At 33.1% G+C, this 22,793-nt stretch overlaps 3 protein-coding genes and 2 non-coding genes across 7 annotated transcripts in view; 2 read left to right on the top strand and 3 right to left on the bottom strand.

Moving 5' to 3' along the window:
* The window catches only part of LOC110996312 (CHH-like protein), a 49,952-nt gene extending 42,855 nt beyond the window's left edge, over positions 1-7,097 (bottom strand). Inside the window, exon 1 of one of the 2 annotated variants that reach the window (XM_022263919.2) lies at positions 7,053-7,097. The gene's annotated coding sequence lies outside the window, so the exon portion shown is untranslated. Of the gene's footprint in view, positions 1-3,137; positions 3,384-7,052 lie in introns of those variants that run through there. The other variant, XM_022263918.2, reaches the window with a different exon arrangement.
* Positions 1,876-21,961, top strand: LOC110996310 (peroxisomal leader peptide-processing protease). Of its 2 annotated transcripts, none has more exons than XM_022263912.2 (11): positions 1,876-2,130; positions 8,242-8,594; positions 9,398-9,561; positions 15,004-15,107; positions 17,466-17,593; positions 17,973-18,139; positions 18,905-19,011; positions 19,181-19,349; positions 20,061-20,202; positions 21,116-21,279; positions 21,753-21,961. In XM_022263912.2, the coding sequence occupies exons 2-11, from the start codon at positions 8,248-8,250 to the stop codon at positions 21,836-21,838; spliced, it is 1,578 nt and encodes a 525-aa protein (XP_022119604.2). In that variant the 5' UTR covers positions 1,876-2,130; positions 8,242-8,247; the 3' UTR covers positions 21,839-21,961. The 2 variants fall into 2 exon arrangements, with proteins under 2 accessions (XP_022119604.2, XP_045490666.1); XM_045634710.1 differs by lacking the exon at positions 1,876-2,130 and adding an exon at positions 2,394-2,454.
* On the top strand, positions 5,794-5,880 carry Trnay-gua. Its single transcript is given in 2 exon segments — positions 5,794-5,830; positions 5,845-5,880. It is a non-coding gene; the product is annotated as a tRNA-Tyr (tRNA).
* Positions 6,119-6,191, bottom strand: Trnav-cac. The gene has a single exon. It is a non-coding gene; the product is annotated as a tRNA-Val (tRNA).
* Positions 11,004-14,489, bottom strand: LOC110996311. Its single transcript, XM_022263916.2, has 5 exons — positions 14,351-14,489; positions 13,069-13,172; positions 12,184-12,293; positions 11,542-11,751; positions 11,004-11,087 (listed from the first exon to the last, which is right to left on the bottom strand). Exons 1-5 carry the CDS (start codon positions 14,474-14,476, stop codon positions 11,044-11,046), a joined length of 594 nt encoding a protein of 197 aa, XP_022119608.2. The 5' UTR covers positions 14,477-14,489; the 3' UTR covers positions 11,004-11,043.
* Positions 21,962-22,793: the final 832 nt, after the last annotated feature.

Here is a 22,793-nt window from a genome sequence, read left to right as displayed (position 1 = left end):
TCATGTTTTAAAGATACTGAAAATTTAAAATACTGTTGGTTTGACATTCACGCCTAAATTCTACGCTAATAAATATGGTAAAACATATTAAATAGTATATTTATATATTATATAACTAGCGGAGCTGAGAAACGTTGTCCTGTCGTGACTAAAAAAATCGGTTTGTAAATCTAAACTATTCTTGAACATACAATTATACAATGAATAATATGTATATAAAAAATACGATTATATTATACATATGATTTTTTTACTAAGCGAGATAATTTAATAGACAATGTTACACTTAATTTTAATAAATCACCAATTTAAACGTATTTAAATATTGTGGTAATTTTCCTGATCGTCGGTCTTACGTTCTTAATTTATTGAGCAATATATGAATCATATCTTTTTTATTTAATGAATGGCGCCCGACCACCTTCTAAGAACCTATTATGGGCTCTAACAATTATTATGTTATAAATCACTGTTATTTTGCTAGGGTGTATATATGGTAAATGGTTGGATTGAATCCAAAAATACTATTCTAGTCTAGTCTATTTTGACGTAGCGGGTATTTAATTAATATTATTTATTTATTCGCTAAATAATTAATGTGAGGTCCTAATTGGGGAATGTTTTTTTAATATTTTCACTTACTTTATCAGAGCAATACCGTACGCAATGGACACTATTTGCCCGAAAATTAAAATACTTTTTATTAATTCCTTTTTGTCGTTGATAGAAGCAATCATGCCATTAATAGCTTATAAAATATAAAAACTTGTTTAAGTAAATGTATCAAAACCTATCTTGATAATCTACAATGACATAATATGCTTACCCTAGTTAAAATTGTATTGTATATTATATGTGAGTAATCCACATAATGATTATAACACAGTAATAACACAGTTTAATCCTACTTTTCCGTTTGTCTCGTCGTGGAAAACTGAATGTTAATAAAATTTCCTTCACCGAGATTTTTCTCGTGATATTAATTATTACGATAGGAAAACCACAGTACGCCATGACGCGGATGATCAATACTTGCATAGTTTCGCAATGAAATATTTGACATTTACAAATTCAAAGCAATGTTTCCTTTGCAATTCTATACAAAAAAAAATATAGATAAAATAATTCCGTGCCCTCTAATAAAAATTTAGCAAATAAATTTCATTTTCGAATTAAATACTATATTTCTTAATCAAATTTCGATTTGGTGACACAATGCTGTCAAATTAAGAGAGAAATTGGCTTCTTTAATTGGTTAACTGTATTAATGGAAAAACTGTCAATTTTCTAAACAAAAGCCCCAAATTTTGACGCACGGGAAAGTTAATTGAGATATTACGAAAAAGTGTCGTAAATTAATTCTAGCATGGAAAGTCTCTTTCATTCCTATATTCTTGAGTAAACTTACTAATGTATATGGTATAACAATATTTTTCGAGTTAGTACGCACAGGCTGATCACTTACTACCAAAAACTGTATATCAAAATAGTAACGTGCTACTTCCATAAACTACGGTGCCGAGACAAAACTGACACTTCGTTCTGTATTAACTGTTATGTTCCTGATAAACCAAGACTATCCTGATAATTTTACGAAAATGCCAATAACGAAATTATAGGCTAAACAAATATTCACTCACAAACAGGACTAAAATCTATTTAAAATGTTAAATTTATTTTATTCTAAACCCAACAATTTTTTTACGCATATAATAAAATATTATGTACCTATAATTGAATAAAACGACAATCTTAACATACGTTTGAAATAGCGCCATCTTACGATTACTTAATAAACTACGTTAATTCGTGTTACTTCTTGATTTGAGGTGTGTTAACAAAGTGACATTTGAAGTTCGACATTATCGAAAATAGCCATTCCGCTCAATCAAAACTTTTTTACAACCAATAAACAAAGTTCAACAGCTGATAGGGACAGGTCAAACTGTAAATATAGTGTTTCTCTGTGTTGTGAAACACTACTTGTTGCAAAAAAACAAATTTAAAAATTCTATGTGTTGTTTTCAATTAAGCAGTGGCTGAAGTTATTAGAATTTAAACTTGCTTAGACTTACAAGGGATGTTTTGATAACCTCAAAGAGTAAACAAACAACACATACATGATACAAGGTAACTTTTAATTTTATATTATTACTTTTAAAGTATATATATTTTGTGAACAGTAAATTCCACTTTTAAGGTCATAGATCAGAGTTTAAGTTGAGCAAGTTTGTAAATATCAGCTTTCTTATTTCTAGATAGGGCTGGATTGAATAATAATGATAGTATCTAATTATTCATATTATTTTGTTTGTAACTAGATATTACTAGATTTTCACATAGTTAAACTACATATAAGTGGATAAACAAGATTTCTTGATTAGTTTTACGTAGAAATTGCTTATGAGTTTACTACAAGGCAAATTATAAAATAGTTGTGGTTCCAAGATGCTGGTATGTCTTAATATTGTATTAATTTAATTTAGAATCAATGAACTAAGATTTATAAAAATAAATATAACAATGAAGGAAAGTAATATTTGAATAGTGTTTAATTAGCAAATGAAAAAAAACAAAAACCACATTTACAAATATATATCTTTAAAAACAAACAGTTAGATTTTTTTCTGGAACAAACTTATGATTATGTTTTTTCCTTATTAGATATTTATCATAGGAATTTTTGTACAGATGTGTAATATTGTAACTTATATGGTTTTTCAAATTAAAAATAGAATAGAATTGTGTACAATAACAATTACAAAGTAAACTTATCTTATTTTGAATCCCTATGGTGTGTGGGACTAAAACATGTCATTGACATACAAGTAGTAGGTCTGTGCCTTATATAAAAGTAAATAATGGTTTCACAATGAATCATAACAAAAACATATCATTCTCATAGGATTACTAGGACATAACTTAAACTTTTGGTTAGTGGGATTTTAAATGCTAAGAGAGAGAAAAAGAGGACAATATTAACTTTTTCAATATAATGCTTTCTACTACAAATATTTGCCATGAATATATTTATCATCAAACTTAATGCTTAGTCAGGTTAATTAACATCAGAGTTCGCAAATCTTGTAATACACAATTGTTTTAAATAGTCAATCTCTTTGCATTGCTACACTTACCTAAACAATTAACGCATCAAAGAGTTAAAACACGACAATGCAGTCGGTATTGACTTCTTTTTCTTCACACTCGCCAAACGATACCCAGGCATATCCGTTTGACAGTTGAATAACAGTCACATTAACTAACACTGCATTCCCACAAATAAGTTTCCTAGAACACTGATCAATGAGAGCCTAAAGCAGAATAGCAACTTCTGAAACGGGACTGCGTATAGGAGCGAAAGAAACGAACTCTTAGCATTGACTGGACTGCTCATTGGCCTTACAGGATACGGTCCATTAGGCGAGCGACCATTATTGTATTGTCGTGGGTTATAGTGTTCATCTCCTTGTATATAATTTTTTTTTCAAATTTGGGTGACTAAATATAGGACACGGAAATGCAATGTACAATATGAGATTTTGTTCATCTGTAGTCACCGGTCGGTACGTAATATTGTGTACGTTATCTTTGCGTGCTTAAATGATTAGTCTATGATTTTGTCGAAAAAGGTTTAAGTGAAGGAACCTCTATGGTGGATATTAATGTCACGGGACCGGATTATATTACTCACGCTCGTTTGTTCAATTGGACAGTTAAGTAGCGAAGCAGTAGCCGGTCATTTCCGCCGTTGTTTCACACAGGAACCAAGGGAATATCTCAATGATAGTTTGGGAAGGGAAGAGTATAGTTAGTGTTCTTAATGTTATGTTGAAGATATTTTAGAAATATAATTTGGGCAAAAAAAACTAAATTATAGAGGCCAAAAGGTTGACCACGAAAATTTACAATAATCGTTTCTCTATAGCTCACAGTGAGCAGTGAATTAATCTGTACATTTACACGGTGTATTATAATTTTACATACCTATATCATTTTCTTTTAAAGCCAAATATTACAGTCGTTTTGTCTCTTTGGTGTTCTCTTCTATTTAGGTGTACTAAATGAAAAACGGATAAAGCGCCCAAAAAATACACATCCTGACTGTAACTTCACAGTTACCAGTATGTAAATGAAATAAAAGCCATGCTAGAAAAGTCAAAACTGTTGCAGGATTGTGCCCAGTATTGATTTAAAAATACTATTGTATCTATTTAAGTATTAATTCTTATCTCTTAACAATCTTGTAACTGAACCCTCAATATAACCACAATTTACTGACTCTAACCAAGCATAAATAGTATAATAGCCAAGAAATTGGAATCGGATGTTTGGAACCTTTTGTAGGAAATTCAAGGTACTTTAATCTAAGGCTAAGAGTTACTGTAATAGTAGATTATAGCTGTCGCAGCCAAGTAGCGTAATTAGCCGTTCAATTAACAGCCTAGCCTCTTCACTAAACATCGCCGTATAATTAGCGGCTTGAAAGATATTCACCCGTAGCGATGGTTACAACATTTAATCATCTGGATGGCTAATACTTAAGCTACTCGTACGACCATGTGACTGAAATATCTTACACCAACTCTTACTGTCACTACACTCTTCGATACAAATTTTCTTAAAACTTTGTAATATATCATAAAATTTGTTGTTTGCCAATCCTATATAGACAGTGTGGCAGAAAGTGGAATTAAAAATAAATGAACAGGATAGACAAGTAATGTAACTTCGTTCCAAGTTATTTGCTGTTTGATCAAATGGCTGAACATCATTCGGGCCACTAGTTGAACGGCGCTGTTTAGTAGACTAGGCTGTTAATTGAACGGTTATTTAAGCCTGTTGACTACGACATAACTATTATAATGGTATTTACGCTAAGTAGGAACTTGTACTAATTATTCTACAGTTAGGAAGTATATCCGATCGTTAGTTTCCGTATTGTCTATTTTGAGAAAATTGCTAGTGTCACAAGAACAACTTTTACCGGCTCATAATTATATTCTTATCTCAATAACAATATTTGAATCTCTAGTTCTGTAGACATCTTGGTGCAAGGACAAATTTGCATAATTATACATGTCTCTATACAAGAGCTTGACATTTCTTCGTAATCTAGATAATCGAAAATTAATAGCAATTAGCAAAATATTATGTTGCCAAGCGCATAACTCAAAGGCGGCTGGTTCAATTCGTTTTCGGCTGGATAAATTTATTTCTTGCTCTAAGAAGAAGATTTATTGAGAAAAATAAAATCATATTCAGACCAAACGAAGTTCGCGGGGCAGCTAGTTTTTAATAAATATAATTAAATAATTCATTCACGGTACAAAATTCGAATTTAGAAGTAATATTTTTTTCTAATAGTTTTTTTTCTTCAACCGTAATTTCTCTATAGCCCATTATTTTGCGTTAGTAATGTGGTACGATTTAATGCATTTACATAAAATCTGTCATCAAATCATTGTACAACTAGTTATACTTGTAGGTCACCTCCATACTTTCGGCTTAGATAAGAAATATCAGCTGTCTGATGTCAGATATGTCTGGAATCGTGTCTTATTACTCGTTTTTTTCAATATCGGTATTTTTACGTACACATATTCGAAAATATAGTACATATAATGATTGTGTCCAGTTTGATATCTAACCGATTATATGTTCAGAATAATTTTATTTAATTAAATTAGAAATTTATTTAGAATTAAAGCGATGCAAAATGTCGATTTAAATAAAAATTTAAATTGGGGTCTAACTATTAACTTCATTATTAATTTCGACGATTAACTTCAACCTTCGATAGCTCAGTTGGTAGAGCGGTGGACTGTAGTGTTATTCGAAGTCATCCATAGGTCGCTGGTTCAAATCCGGCTCGAAGGAAACTATTTATTTTAAATTTTTCAATTACGCCGTTTTTTTTTGTTAAAAATAATAAAAAAGAACCTCGTTACATAATTAACTCCTAACATCGCAAAATAGCCATTTACTTTTATAATAAACATATATGACTTAGTCATAATTATAGTATAATATATTAGTAGTAATTAAATTTGTTTATGCATATTTACGGAAACTTCGGATTTATAAAAACTTAAAAAATAATAATAAAACAATCAGCTGTTTCCGCCCGGGATCGAACCGGGGACCTTGTGCGTGTGAAGCACACGTGATAACCGCTACACTACGGAAACTTGAGATAGTGGTGTAAAATTTCCATTTAGTTATAACACGTATTAACATGACGTAATATATTTTGTGTTATTAGTGCTTCTAGTTTATTTTATACTTTTATAATAATAAATAATATAAAGTTACTAGCGGATCCGACAGACGTTGTCCTGTCTATACGTCTTTAATTTGAAAATTTCAAACTTTTTTTAATAAGCTAAAACATTCTGGACCATTTTGATGAAAATTATTATTCAAATGTTATGACAATATCTAACGATCCAGCACATGGTCTACAATAACACAATGATAACAAAACTTTTTTTTAATTTGATCGCAGCGCTAACTGTCGGGACAGACTAAAATTAAAATTCGAATATTATTTAAAATTTGACAGTGCGATGGTAGCGCCATCGGTCGGATCCAATGTAAAACATTCTAAAATCAACAACTACTAATTAATTAAAAAAACATTGTCTAGCGGACGAAATTGTGAATCTAAACCATTCTCGAATCTCCACGAACACACACAAAAAATTTCATCAAAATTGGTCCAGTCGTTTAGGAGGAGTTCAGTCACATACACACGCAAACAAGAAATATATATATTAAGATGTTCCTTACGTTCTAATGAAAGGCCATTATTAATGTCTGGAACCGAACCGTCAGGTTAAACGAATTATACTAGGTAATTTCGTTCCAAATTTTTATTTCATAATAAAAATAAATAAAAGAGCTGCGTGTGTAATTTTCTAACAATCTTTTATAATATTAATAACATAAAATTATGATAAATTTTATATCATAATTTTGAACCGAGCCCAGTTTAATTTTAGCATATTCTCTTGTATTTTGGCGTATTTTTCATATAAATAAAAACTTACCTTAACGGTGATTTAAAAACTGGGAAGAAGTGCGTCGGCAGGCGACGCAAAGCAAACGTTGGTGGATTTGTATCATTCTATCTTTTATACTAGAACAAATTACCCTCTCATTGACCACCCGCTGAATAAACCTCATTACATCCCGACACGAGGGTGTGGTTATAGCATAATTTGTAATAACGTTCATATTCACGCTATTTGTATATTTTTCCTCGTTATTTTCTGTTAAACAAATTTGTCGATGGCTACGATAATTATTATAATTGGCTTAGTGGGTAACGGGGGTAATTTTGATTGTATGTAATTTGAAGCAGTCTGCGAGTCAGGTTTCACAATTTTTGTAAGGACAAAAACAATTTTATAAAAGAAAAGTTTAGAAATCCGGTTTGTAAGGATGTTAGTGCTTTAAGGTACTACTAGTCTTGAACGACACACAGACAAAATATATGATAGGTTATAATTTAAAAAGTTAATATATTTCTTAATCGTCTTTTTGTTCATCGGACCTGAAACATTTTTGTATTAGACACATTTTTTTTAGTAAAATGAGAAAAGGCAGAAGTTACAGAAGTAAGTTTTCTTTTGTAAAACCGATTCCAAATTAATTAAAAAAACTTTCCTTCTTTTCGTCTTTGAGGATAAGAAACATATGACCTTTTTACGTTATTATAGTTTTTTGTTAGTCGAAAGTGAAATCGCCATTGAAGTTAAGTCGTAACGATGGCTGGTCGCGTTATAAATGAAAGAACTTAGCGCGCAGAACGAGGAAAAATTATTTATAACTTTATAATCTCTAGGTCTTTAAATAGACATGTTTATGGACACCAGAGCTAATCTTAAATTATCGTCTATAAATACATTCTCATCACAATTTAAAAGAGATTAAATTTACGATTTATTTAGCTTTAGCTAGAAAAATATTTTCTATTTTACACAAACATTTATCTATGGAGGATTACCATTTGTTTAAAGACGAGGTGCCTTGCGGGGATCGTGGGAATTGTTAGATTATAAGTTGTGACAATACATAATTATAAATATCTTAACATAATTGTAAGACATTATGATTAATATGACATTTTTACGCCTATTTTAATTTTGCTGTTTGTGCGCTGTTTAAAAAAAAATATTTTTAAAAATGGAACCTGACAGAAAAATACTTAGGTTCTATATTGTAAAAAAATTACAGATCAAAATGGGGGTTGAAGGTGTAATGGTGACATACAATTACTCTGACGATGGCGAATTAGCAAATATCCTGACGGTAGCCGCCTCAGGGATCAAATACTCCAATCGCTGGGTGCTTACACATGGGTCCATACTATCACCACTAAAACAGGCGAAGATCATCAAAGATGCTCGCGGAAAGCCTATTTTAAGTGACGACTTCTACAACCAGTTACCAGAAATGTATGTAACGTGTGAAAAGGATAGCAAGATGGCAAATGTGTATGAAGGAGTGGAGAAACTGAGCAGAGAACGGAATTGTGATGATACGGACTTAGAGCATACAAGCTATCAAGCCAGGGTCATGACTGGAAGGTAAGACTATGTTTATTACAGTCGCATTTTATATTTTTATTAAATTTCATCATATACATATAAAGCTATAGCATACTATTTTCCTTACGGTACTTGCCTAGAAGACATCGCTCGAAGCGAAAAGGCCGCCAGTTGCCCTCCTTTTCATTTAATTATGTCAAGTGTATTTCTGTATGCAACATAGAGTAAATAAATAAACAGTAAAATATTACACTTCGAACTATTACTATTCAAATCTATAATTATAGATTTAACTTAACGCTTATGTATAAAGATAAACAAATATATTACTAGTGAAATAGTGTATTAGGTATCAAATAGGCACTTAACAATTTTTTTTTAAATTGATCAGCCCGCTACCTAAAACTATCTTTGGATAAGTAGTGTTTATTTTGTTATATTCGCGAAGACTTCGAATGAGGTTCGTGAGGTATGTACTAGGCTGGTTTTATTATCTATTTGGAAATATATCTATTTGGAAAATTCCCCTGACTTTGAATCTTGGGAAGGAATAAAAAAACGACAATATTAATGTTCTATACGAGATTACTATGTTTACGCTGTGATATAAAAATAAATATTTTAGTTAAAACAATATTTATCTTTTCGGATTCTAAAACTCTGCCTTGTTTGAGGTGCGTGAATTGATATGCTCTCTGCGTTTAGATTACTGATACTATTCATAACTATCTTTGGTCTGTTTAACATAAAAACGCTGACTAATAATTTAAAATCATTCATGAAATGTTTTGTAAACTCTAACGTCGAATAACTCTTTCTAACGATAGCAACAAAAATTTCAGAATATGTCATGTATGGCAGTGTCCAGTTTTGGATAGATGTGTTGATGACATCCTTTATAGCTGGACAATAGGACATCGCGACGGAGACGTTGAAAAACAGACTCAGTTAGGCAAAGCTCTACTTTCAGTCTTCGTTCTCATCGATTTGGAGAGTGATATCGCAGGTAACTTTATATAAAGTATATGTATATCTATCATCTCAACCATCATTACTCTATTTTAAGGGTTACAACTAATACGATAGAACGACACAATAATACCCACAAAAATCCCAAAAATCGGTTGGCTCTAAAGTCGGTTTACTGACGATAGTTGAACGTGACAACGTCATAAGAAAATACTAATGAAATGGTTGCTTTTTCAAAAGAAAAGTTTAGTTTTATATGTTTTATAGATATTTTGTATGGATATAGAGAACAAGGTAAATGGAAATCACAATAAAATTGATCAAGTTACATTTATTTGTACGCATAAACACAATTATGTCAATTTTTTAACAAACGAATGCCGATTGTGCCTCTTTGTCGCTCGTTGCGCGCTCTCGCTTGCACTTGAAGCCTTAAATTCAACGTCTCAGAGCGAGGCACGGCTCCATCGAATTATAAGACGTTGTCACGTCAAAAACATTAAGGGCCTGTCTCACAATGTATGGATAAAGTGCCAAATAGCTATGCAACACATAAACTATTCGAAAGATAAAAGTTCCAAATAAGATACTTCGAATTTCATGACGTATAGCGCTATCTGACAGTCGTGAAACGCAAAAATACTATTTATCATACCAATAAGTAACAAATAGCTTATTTGGAACCTATCCGGACATTGTGAAACAGGCCCTAAAAAGTATATTTATATACCTAAATCTTATAACTAACAATATAGCAAGATACTCTTGTGAACTCCAAAGTACAAACAAATAGGTCGATAGAAATTCTGATTATTATTTGTGTTGCTTGAGCTTGCGGGCCATTCCCTAACCAAGTTAGGGATAGGGAACTTTTGGATGTACGCTCGGTACATCCAAAAGTTTAGATTTCCGCCTCAAGATTTCACTTGGTAAGCGAAGACTCAGTCTCTATTATATCGAGATTATGAACCCGCTCCATAGTATGTTCATAGCGCTTTCCGTATATAGTAAAAAAGTAATACAGAATGCCTTGAGGCAATGTCAAGCCGAAGATGGGCTAACTCCAGAAAAAGTATAAAAAATAATTATTTTTGTTTGTTCCTATAAAAAAAAGCATTTTTGTTTGTCATTATAACTGAAGTGTACTTCGCCATCTTTGTCACTAGCATACAAATTTTTTTTCAAGACGGTCGGATAGATGTACCGAGGGATCCAACACGGGATTTAAAAATTTTATCGCCATGGCTATCAAACTATTTAATTACTTTCCTTTTTATATAGGTTATAGGCTATAGAGAACTGCCTTGTAATTATTTCAAGGGAAGATACATTTTTAAAAGGCAATGGTGCCCTTGTGTTGTGGAAGAGACGAATAATTTTAACAATTATACAAAAATATAAAGATACGTGACAGATTTTTAAATAATATCACATGCACGGCATAAAATTCAGTAATCGATTCGGAAATAAAAGCGAAAATATTAAAATAAATATATTTCGTTGCACCAACAGAGTAAACTTATTTCTTCTCTTTGTCGTGAACACTGCACGTTTTCTTCATCTCTGTAAATTACAAAAATAATAAATACAATAATATTTACAGTAGGTATATGTACGTAATGTATGTATATGGCTGTTTTATTACTGTTTATACTTTATGTCATAATTAACGCTATATGTAGACTAGATGTATCTATAAGCAATTGCAAGTATACCTCGCCAGAAAAAAAATGGCAACTCTTTAGTACGTATATTAGTTTTCTAGTTTAGGGTCCTTCAAGAAAAGAGCGTACCAATTCTTAAAAGGCCGGCAACGCACTCGCGATTGAGAGTTTTCAGGGGCGGCGGTATCACTTAACATCAGGTGAGCCTTCTTCCCGTTTGCACCTGTTCTATATATAAACAAAAAAGCTTTGAACATACAAAAAGTTTTGTTTGTTTTTCAGGCCTACGAACTGAGAACCATCTAGTTTTAAGTCATGTCTTTGGGTATTGATACTTTTTATATCTGATTTACCATCCAAAGGATCCTTATACAGGGTATTGTAATTGTTCCTCCAATCACGAACCGTGCGCATATGCCCCGGTGGGCAAGGGAAAAGGGGTGCTGAATGAATTAAGGATTCCTTCTTTATGATCCCAATGGCCCCGAGAAAAAGCCCACCTAGAAGAATCGCGTGGTAGTTCCGTAAGTAGGCTGCGAGTATGGGCCCGCAGGCGAAACCACCTGAAATTGTTCCCTATTTAGTGGTTGGTATTAATCTGAATGAGAGTGATAAGTTGATAAAATTTCATACATCAAGTATTTCTTTGTATCAAACTTTGATACAAACTAAATTGTTTGCAAGAGGGGAGATGTTGCTCTCCCCCCATATTAATCGTATACTATTTCTATTTTTCATCCCCCTTAATGTTACGGGGGGGTCCACCCCTAAATTTTTATTTTTTATTTTTTAGACAAAATTTTTCGTTTTTATTTTTTTACGATACACCATACAAAAAAACATGCAACCCTAAATTTTCACCCCTCTACAATCACAATCCCTTATGTTTTTTTGATAATTATAAACTTTAATATTTTGCCACACAAACATGGCAAAACAACGTTTGCCGGGTCAGCTAGTTAAAAATAAAATTCTCTATACCCTTGAAGTTTTACCTGCAAAGTAGTTTAACTGGTCATCCTCTTGTCTATACTGAAGCATGCCGTTAGAAACTGCGGCGAATGTCGCACCCATCGCCATTAGCGGTCCGGTATGGTAGATATATCTATAATTATACAAATGGTATATAAATAATACTGGTAGCCTATGAATACAAAGTGTTCCTATGAAACGTAAAACACCTTATCTCTGTATTAAAACTTTAGTAAAAACTACGTATTATAATTTATTACTATTTCTTACACTGTTAACAGCAACTTAAAGCCCATAACATACAGTTATAAAAGAATACTTAATAACAGCAACCAATAGCATATAAAATATAATAATATGTACCGATTGTAGCCGCTATAAATTCACGAAAAATAAATTTTATATATAATATATAGAATAACGGAAAATCTTATTAAATTACGTGTCACATTTGTCCGCTATGAAATCCTCAACTACCGAACCAATATCAATCAAATTTGTACACCGTGTGCAGTTTGATCTAACTTAAAAGATATTATAGTTTGCATCTCAATTTATACCCGCAATATTATGTATTTTATTGCAAATATTTGTTTATTATTTGATACAATTCTAACAGATGGCGCTGTGTTAAAAGTACCAACGTTTCACATAAGTTCTACCCTTTCCCTTGAATAGTTTACTACTAGATAATATAACAAAAACCTTAGCCACAGCAACGCTTGGCCGAGTCTGCTAGTATAATAATAAATATTGAAAGTCATATTATATTGTTACAAATAAATCACGTCAAACATCTCAAGTACCGATGGTAGCTTTTGTTGATTGTTAGGCAAACACAACTGTAAGCAGTAGACAATCAGTCCTAACTATAAAATATATTAATTTTGGTTTAAATATATATTTACCGTTTTATAATGGACCCAACGCTCACAGAATGAGAATAGAGCAGAATGTCTTTAGTAGCAATCAGTACACCAACAATTGCACCAAAACGCGACGCTGCAAGGATCTAAAAAAACATTTCAGCCGGATTTTGTTGGAATTCATTTGTTTTAATTCAAAAATTGGGAAGAAAAACATATTAAAAGAAATAAATATGTAATATTACTGCTTTATTTACAAAATATAACTAACTTTTCCGCAGGAATCCAATTTAGTTAAAATAATAACACTACTATTTTTTTTTTAAAGTACCGAGAGTTTTTTACGCCGGCTTTTTCTCTCGGCCAACACCCTCTATCTTCTTTGCCGATGAGTAGAAAATAGTGATGCCAACAGGTTCGAATTTAATGACGTGGAATAAGTGATAACATGATGATCTTATGTTCCAAAATAAACGTATTTTATTTTTTTTATTTTATAAACTCAATCTCAAAATAACTTTTCATATATGTACAGAAGTACACTTATGAACGTCATCAGAAAAGATGTTAAATTGATTCTAAATTTACATTTACTATCAGTTCGCAAGGACAAGAAGAACTGGCAAGAAACTATCCGCCACTCTATTAATCACCAAGTTTTAAGTCATACAAATTGTTTGAACTGGAGCAACTCAATCCTAAGCATATAAAGATCGCTTAAATAATCGTCAAATTTATAAAAACGCTTTATTCATTAATTAACGTTCAACAAGGGTTTTTAAATTATGCAATGATAATCTAATTTCGCTTGGGAATTTGTTATAAAAACGAATACAATTTCCATATAAAGAGTGGTTTATCTTCTGTAGCCTGGTTGGTAGTAAGCTTAGATTAGGTAATGGACCAGACATAAAACTTATGCATAAAATCAATAAAACAGCACATATTAAAGATATCGCCATACTCGACATACAAAAAACAATAGCTCATAAAATTAAGAAATATACAGTTTTTAAAAATTAAAGTAAAAAGATGAGGACCCTTATATCAATAGTCCCTAGTATTTAGTCCTCTATCGTAATAATCTCAAAATAGTTACACAAAGTTATCAAATTATTACCACCCGAAATTAATTTATATCATCCTTCAAAAATTAGTAATATTAAATAAGGCGAGAAAAACTCGCAAATTTCTACAAGATAAAAACATTGTGTTACTTGGCTTTGGCCCGATCCTAAGCTAAAGTAAATAATGAATCGTATATTTGCAAAGGAACTTCCGTATGCAATATATATATATATATATATTGAGACTGGCTACTCACCTTTTTCGGAATATCACATCCGTCCGGCGTATCATAGTAACTATAATAGTTTTTGTTTGCTTGTGCTTTTAGTAGTGCTTTTTGACTTTGTGGCTTTTTTCCTTGAGTCTTACAGTCGCACGACATTTTTTTTGTAACATTTACGTCCTACATAAAGCAAACAGTATAAAGCCAAAGTGTTTGACGTAAAATATTTTTTTTACGTAAGAAGGTTATATCAATATTTTGTTATATACTTTTATTATTTATTCATTATTGCGAATTGTTTTAATATTTCAATGCGATGATTTTCTTTTTATTAATCTTAAGTATTATTTGTTCATTTATTTCGTTATCCTACAAGCCAAGCCAAAAATGGAATGCATCATATTTACAAAAGGGTAAAAACAATAAAAAATATTCAATTCATATACTTAACTAAGATGTAAATGGAGGGGGTATGTACGTGAATGTGTGTATGTGGGGTATGCTCATGATGCAGGTGATCTAAGATTTTACGAACTGTGGCCCATAATATGTCAACATAGTATAATTGTATAGAAACATAGTATAATTGGAAATTACCTAATCCATCTTACGCCATGCTTTTAAGAAAAATAAGTAAATGATTACTCTAATAAGTTAGTACAATATTATTAATACTTTATTTTCAGGGCTTAAGACACTTCGGCCACTATCAGAACTGCTAGACATGGTCAAACCACCTCCAGACCGTGGAACCAATATCCAAGTACATTCTACGCCTTTTGGATGTGAGGTTCGTCCAACAAAATATTCGCAGTTCGTAGAATATGATGTGCATAGATAATGTTTAATAAAACTTAAACATATCTGTTACAATAGTTATTTATTCATATTGGTACTGATTTTGAATGTCAAAATTTGAAAAAGGAACATCTTAATTTACTTTTACAGTAGAAGTAATTGTAATAGTAGGGGAGCCCAAGAGGGGATTTCGGGATTTACTCAAGCGCGGCAGATTAATATACAGGGGGATACCTTGTACCCGGTTAAGTACCTCCACCAAATATGAGGCCCATATATAAGGCCGCCCGTGAAGGATACAGGATCAGATTAGTAAAAAAAAATTGATCATCAGACATTCTCGAGCGCGTCAGATTAAGGTAGTGTGAGTTAATCACATCCTAAAAAGTGTATATTCCACTAATCTGACAATTTGAGAGTGACGTAAAGAGAGGGGAGGGCAGCAAAGTTGTAAAAAAAAACGTCATCTTGACATTCTCGAGCGTAGCTAATTTTTTATTTATTTTGAATGAAATAATTCAAGAATATTGAAAAATATATAATCTTACGATTTCCGCAAGCCGAAATAACAAAATTTCGTCGATAAAGTTCGTGCGATAAACGCGTGCAGCTGCGTGATGCCTACATTTCCTTCTCCGCGTTTACCTCAAAATTAGATTTCATGTGAATTTGAACCGATGGGGACCGATAGATTTTGAGAAATTTTGAAAAATCTAAAAAAATAACAATTTGTTTTTTTGAAAGTGTTTTTTTGCAATAACTTTTAAACGGCTTTATCCATCAACTTCAAAAAACTAATCCATCTTTAAGCTTGAAAAACGACGTCGATCGCCACCAAACTGGTCAAAATCGGTTGATTCGTTCGAGAGATATCGTGAACGAAAGAAAACCGAAAAAAGTGTTTCTATCACATAACTTCGACATTTCATATCGGATTATCGTTTTTGATGAAATTAAATAATTAGAGCTTAAAAAATGCGTCGATCACCGTCAACCGCGAGAAAATTGCTTGATCCATTCAAAAGTTATTGGGGTTTGAAAATTTCAAAAATAGTGTTCTATGAAACTTCTATCAGACTTTCGAGTTGAGAGAACTCAAACGCATAGAAATATTATTTCTTTGAACTCAGCGAGCTCACAAGTACAATTTTAAGCGCCCAGGAATGGAATTGCAGGCATGGCCTTTAGGGTGAACCGTTTTTCTAATATTTTTTTTGTCAGATCAGGCAAATCCCTCTAGATAATCGTCAGATTATGAGACAGTACGTTTAGAATATAAATCTGAACCATATATATCTTAATCTGACGCGCTCGAGTATTTCAAAATGGCGATTTTTTTTTGCACATTATAATAATGGCTGCGAGTTTGCGTCAGCTCGAAATCGTCAGATTATTGAATGAGAGCTTTTTTTTTGGTGCACTTAACACCCCCTTAGAAAACCTGACGCGCTCGATTAATTTTTTTTTTTTCATTTTTAACCCTTATTTACAACCACCCCCATCATGCAAATGATCAGATTAACATACGTACATTATTAAAAATACGTAGGACATTGATGCTATCAATATCTGACGCGCTCGAGTATGTCCATGCAACAGTTTTTTTTTACATATTTAAACATCTATAGCCGCTTTCCCCACCGATGAAAAGGTATATATCATGTAACATTTTTTTCTTCTTATCATCTAAGCTTTGCAACCCAATAGGTCTCCACGACGCTCGAGTAAATCCCCATTTAGCATCGTGGGCTCCCCTACCATAAGAGATATTATAAAACTAGTTTAGCGAGTTTCGTACGGAGTCCGTTGGAAACTTACTCAATTCGCTAACCTCGTATGCGGCTCTTTCATCTCGCTCACTCAGCTCCGCTCGTCTCCCTCTTTGGTGGAAGCACATGTATGAAAATCATCGTTACGAGTATAGCGGAATCCGTATTGGGTCCGTTTCGCTCGCAGTGGAAGGCTAGCGTAACAGGTCCCAAATCAACGGCTTACAGCGGACGGGAATATCTTGCATACCACTTTTTTTAGTCTTTGGTTTCCAAGTAAATTGTAAGGAACTGCTACCATTATGCTATGCTTCTTGACATATTGAAACCAAACGTAATAATAAATAAATGCTTACATACACCATGATTTGCCTGTAATGTAGCAGATGCAGAGAGTAATGTAGCAGATGTTTTAAGCATATAGTAGGTATATACTTTATTACGCAATTTTTGGATTTTTGGAAACTAGGGCAATTCCTTTCTTCGACCAGCATATGTATATGTACGAATTTCCCTTTGTATACAACTTCTATCTATCTTGATTCTTCTATGCCTTGAACTAATATCTTTTCACTTTCCAGGTTTTCCTCAATGCAGTGACGCGAGGGTCCGTATGTGGAGTGGTGGGGAAAAGGCCCTCCCTACTTTTGACTGATGCTGCTACAGCACTTGGCTCGGAAGGCGGACCTGTGTATACAGACGGGCCCACGTAAGTAATTACAAACCTTTTCATATCGTGTTAAAAACGCATAAATATTAATTATTAGACAGTCCCGACGTTTTATTGTGCACTTTTTATAAAAAAAAAGGTCTTTATTCATGAGATTTGGGAAGTTTTTAAGTTGCCCTTTTTATTAAAAAATACCTGTGCCTGTGATATTGTGTATAATATAATAAATATATTAAACAAAAAAAAACTATATTATTATATTTTTTGTCGACATTATCGTATTGGCATACTCAGTATGTATTTCTGTAATAAAGAAATACAAATCGACGGTGACGCAGGCCAATTTGCCTATAAAAAACTTCACTGTATATAAATACTAAAACCAAGTGTTATAGCGCCCTGCTATCTCTATTTTCAGTAAAGAGTTAGTGGGTGCTGTAGTATGCAGTGTGTCGTGGTGGAGAGGCGAATGGGTTGGATTGACCCTGGCCGCTCCATTGCGATCAATTCTTGCGGCCAAACTCAGAGTTCCTCCAGACAGTGTACCGCGGGCACCCGTATCTCCTCTTCATAGTCACATACTTGGTAAGATGTTAAAATAATTATATTTTATTAAAAAGAAAAAAAAATCTGGTAGCTAATTTTAAAGACATTGGTCCAGTATGGACATCCCTGTGGGTGATCAGATTCTTAGTACCTTATTTATACAAAACTAAATTTATATTGTAAAAAAAGAAAAAATAATAAAAATAAAAATATTATGTTATAAGACTTTCAAATAAAATACTGTGTGTTTATGATAGGTGAGTATTAGTTTTTAAGTACATGTGTTTTCTTGTTATTGGAAAAATGCTAACAAAATAGAATCAATATAGAATTCTTCTGATGAGAGAAAGTGTGACGATTAATATCGACTTGTAATATAATAAAATGCATATATGATGTTTGGGTTGGATTTTAACTTATTATAAAAACGATTTATTCGTTAATTGTGACATTTATTAGTAATGGAGAGTTTAATGCTAATTTTTCTCCCTTCTCTGACTTTTATTTGAACTGGCGGTTAATGTAAACATTGTTAAATTTATTGGCAGTTAAAAGTGCTCAAAAGTTGCATAATCCTTTTTTTCTAACAGTAACAGACTTTAAGTGGGTCTGGTATGCATGACTGCTTCCTCACGATCTTTTTCTTCGACGAACGAGCGTTAAATGCTCAAAACAGACGGAAAAGATAATTAGTGTACAGCCGGGGATCGAAGCTGCAACCTCAGTCAGGAATGATACATTACTGACCACTAGACCAACACTGCTTATCAGATTAAATGTGTTGTAACGAGAAAAATATTTCAGAACAAATAGACCGAGTGACGATATTAGTTCGTTGTGGCAATGCATGGGGCGCGGGCGTATACTTGGGAAGGGGATACGTCATCACCTGCGCACACGTCGTTAAACATGTGCGTATATTATTTATCAGATTATATTAGTAATTTATTAAATATGACACAAAGAGTGCCTCATCTAGCAATGGAAATTAAAAAATAATTGGACGAAAGACTTTCATGTTTAAAATATATTCTTCTTTTTTTTTTTACTTTTATGTTATATTTGATCGAACATTTTCAGCATGCATCGAGCAAAGTCTCAATATATTGTCAAGGTGTCAAAGAAACGGCAATAGTCCGGTACAAGACTGCGGACGACAAGGCTTATGACCTGGCTTTGCTCTTCACGAACCCTCAGTGCTGGACGCATTTAGTACCCGTTGAGTTTAGCGAAGAAGCTGCCATTAAAGGTGAAAATACAATTTTTATATGGGAATGGGTTAGAGTTATTGTTTACGTTTATTGAAAAGAGAATTGATCAAAAATATAATGAATCATAAACGATTTTTTTCTAAATTTCACACTCTTGAAATACAACGAAAATCTATGTTTTAAAGTGTTTTTGTAGAATTAAAAATCGTGAACGATTTTTATTTTCTTAAATTACTACCTAATTTAAATACAACGAAATCCAGGTTTTATAGTATTTTTGTGCAATTGAATGTTTATTTTCTTTAGTAGCACATAATCCAGGCCCTGGATTCGATTTTTTTGCGAAAAGTTATTACTTTATTGGATTGGTAAATAACCGCCTCGATCTTCTCTTCGTGGGTAGCTCATGTCTGAGCATGGTCAGCAAGGAAACTGGAGCGAACATACTGTTTCCACCGGATTCTATCCAACGCCTCTTATAACGGTGTTTTAAAGACGATGAGTTGACTTGACCATTCCATCTGGATGGTGGACGGCCACGTGATCTTTTGCCTTCTATCTAAACCATGACCAGTTTCTCCAAGCTCTTATGGCCTCTACGCAGCTATATATAATATATTCGCTGTCGGCATATGGTAGACAGGCAAGTCCGTATGTGGTAAACAAAGTTATACATGAAGTCTTAAATTTGAGTCTTACAATAGTATTTAGAAATTTTTGATATTCTTATGATGGTATGTTTTATACAGGCGAATCGGTGTTAGCTGCCGGATATCCGTACTTCAATGAGAATAATCTAGAAGATTTAAAACCGACGGTGACATCTGGACATGTGAACAACGTGTCGCCTTCCTTGATACAGACATCTTGTTGCGTGCAATCTGGATTTAGGTAAAATCTAAATTTAGGTAAAATCTAAATTTAGGTAAAATCTAAATTTTTTACATTTCGTAAATTTACTTGTTTCATTAGTTGTGGGGTATTCGAACCCGTACATAAAGTTGGCATAACCGGAAATGGAGGGTAATTAAAAATGTCGCCGTGTAATATACATCACTCTCAATAATACTTAATTTTTCGGACTGGTTTTATACAAGGGAACATACACACCGGATCCACCACCACCGGACACCAACCTGTTACGAACATTCTACGTTTTCTTTGATTTTTTTTGATTTTTCTTTTATTCTTTGAATCCGCACTACCTCGCCCGAGTCTCACAGGAATCACCCTTGCACGAGTCGCGGGAATCCCGCCAAAACAGCCCGTGCTGAGCTATAAATGCCCTTAAGGCCAACAGCGATTCTTAAAAAAGAACCGCACTACCTCAATTACTGGAAGCCTTCATAAATCCGCTTTATTAGGCGTTTTCTTTAGCGAACAAGCGAACTGTAGTTTCGGACGTATTCGTGAGCCTACATCTAGAATTAAAAAAAAACATTCTCCTTTCATACGTGTACTTGTACATGTTGGCACATATCTAGTAACGAAATTAATGTCCATGGGCTATGTTAGTTGCCCGCCTGTCCCTTTTATGGCTTCCCCGGCTTGATTATCATATCGTAAAAAATGATTTATGTATATTTGGTTTCTATAATGCATTATAATTTAATATAGGCAGATCGCAATGTCTATGTCTAACATAGATTTTAGTTTTTTTTTTCTTCTTATGCAACTTATTTTGCTTTTCCTGTCCCTGTCTCGACACTCACATTGCCAGTAGGCTCGCAAAACGTCGTCGGACAAATATTTAACTAAAAGACTACCTTAGTATTTTTTGGAACGAATATTCTTGTTGTTACAGCGGTGGACCAATATTCCGTTTATCAAATAGTAATAAAGTTGAAGTTTTGGGAATAATAGCCAGCAATGCTAAAACGGAGACAGGCGCCTGTTACCCCTACATTAATATGGCTGTACCCACGAGAGCATTTCTCAAAATAATACAACACTTTATATTGGATAGAGGTAATATTTTGTTTAATCTAAAATTCGCCCTAAAATAATGGTATAAAGGTCTCATTTCAAATAAATGTCTTTAACATTAACACCCTTTAAAAACCATAAAAAGGATGTCTATCAGTACCAATCTAGTGGGTACTATAAAAAAGATACAGGGTGTAGATTTTTTCGAATTTCAATAAGAATTAGTAAGAAAAGTCGATTTTCTTATAAAAATGCAAAATAAATACTCTGCAGAGGTTGAGCTAAAGGACCTCCCGTAGAACAATTTTTTTCAGCCGGTGACCTCTTCTATCCCCTAGTAGATCCACGACTTTTTAGCCACTCTGTATATTTGTAATACTCTCCACACTGTCTCGGCCACGGCGTATTAATAATCCCATGACTCTTATACAACAAAGGGACGGATCCGACACACAGTATTTTGTGGTTAGGCGTTACGAGTACTCTGTGTAACGTAAACATTAAATATTTTTCAGACGAAACAAGACTATCAACCATCGAGAACAACCGTGAAATGATACAATCACAATGGCGACTACTGCCGTATAGATCTAAAATCTGAATTAATCCTATATTCATTTTAGTATTTACAAAACTAAAATGTATAAATAGTAATAAAAATGTTGAGTTTATTTAAACAATTTTGACTTACGTATGTCGTATTAAAAATTAAACCTTTGACAACTCCTTGCGTTGCATTTTAAAATTTGACAGTTGACATTTGATTGTTACCTGTTGTAGCGTATCGTAGATACGCACTAAAAATGTACATACTGTTTGGTGAAGTAGTTTCTATACGATTTTGATATATGTGTCAACATAAATACAGGACACTAAGAAAAGAAGAAAACAGACGTCACTCAGAACAGACTTTTAAGACGAGTGAGCATGTATTTTTTCCTGTGAACTTTTCTATTATAATATAAATTAATTACCGTTGTTTGTGAAGAAATATATCAATTTAACAAAGATAAAATGGGTTGTGATTTATAAATATAGAACATCCCATAAATGGTGACCCCGACGTGATAGGATCCCATAAATGGTGACCCCGACGTGATAGGATGATGCTGGTGTCTTTTCCAAAACTCCCATAAATGGTGACCCCGACGTGATCATAAATGGTGACCCCGACGTGATGCATAAATTTTTTTTTTCGGAAGTGAATTTTCCGACATGATGAACAACGAAGAGCTCGTATCCCAAGTGGAAACTTTAAAACTACAAATTTCGAATCTAGCACAGCCATCAACAATAGGGGCTGTTAAAGTCAAGCTGCCAAGCTTTTGGGCAGATAAGCCAAAAGTGTGGTTCGCCCAAGCCGAGGCGCAATTCGAAATTGCTGGCATTCATCAAGATTACACGAAATATGGATACATCTTGTCTATGCTGGATACCAGGATTGCCGAAGAAGTGGAGGATGTTATTACTAACCCACCTGCAGAGGGGCGTTATTTACATTTAAAAACCGAGCTTATTAAAAAGCTTTCTGTTTCCAGGGCCCAACAAGTAAGACA

The sequence above is a fragment of the Pieris rapae genome, chromosome 1 (genome assembly GCF_905147795.1).
Source record: "Pieris rapae chromosome 1, ilPieRapa1.1, whole genome shotgun sequence".
Lineage (NCBI taxonomy): Eukaryota > Metazoa > Arthropoda > Insecta > Lepidoptera > Pieridae > Pieris > Pieris rapae.
The sequence above is the reverse complement of the archived record's forward strand: the minus strand, read 5'-3'. Positions and strand labels throughout refer to the sequence as shown.

Bases quoted from the DNA above. Each gene is read 5' to 3' on its own strand.
- LOC110996311 (XM_022263916.2), bottom strand. From the start codon at position 14,476: ATGTCGTGCGACTGTAAGACTCAAGGAAAAAAGCCACAAAGTCAAAAA. The intron at 12,294-13,068 runs GTAAATATATAT...GTATAATTATAG, and splicing joins GTTGGGTCCATTATAAAACG to ATATATCTACCATACCGGAC. The intron at 11,752-12,183 runs GTAAAACTTCAA...GAACAATTTCAG, and splicing joins CCAGTTAAACTACTTTGCAG to GTGGTTTCGCCTGCGGGCCC.
- LOC110996310 (XM_045634710.1), top strand. The intron at 17,594-17,972 runs GTAAGTAATTAC...CTCTATTTTCAG, and splicing joins GTGTATACAGACGGGCCCAC to TAAAGAGTTAGTGGGTGCTG. The intron at 21,280-21,752 runs GTAATATTTTGT...AATATTTTTCAG, and splicing joins ACACTTTATATTGGATAGAG to ACGAAACAAGACTATCAACC.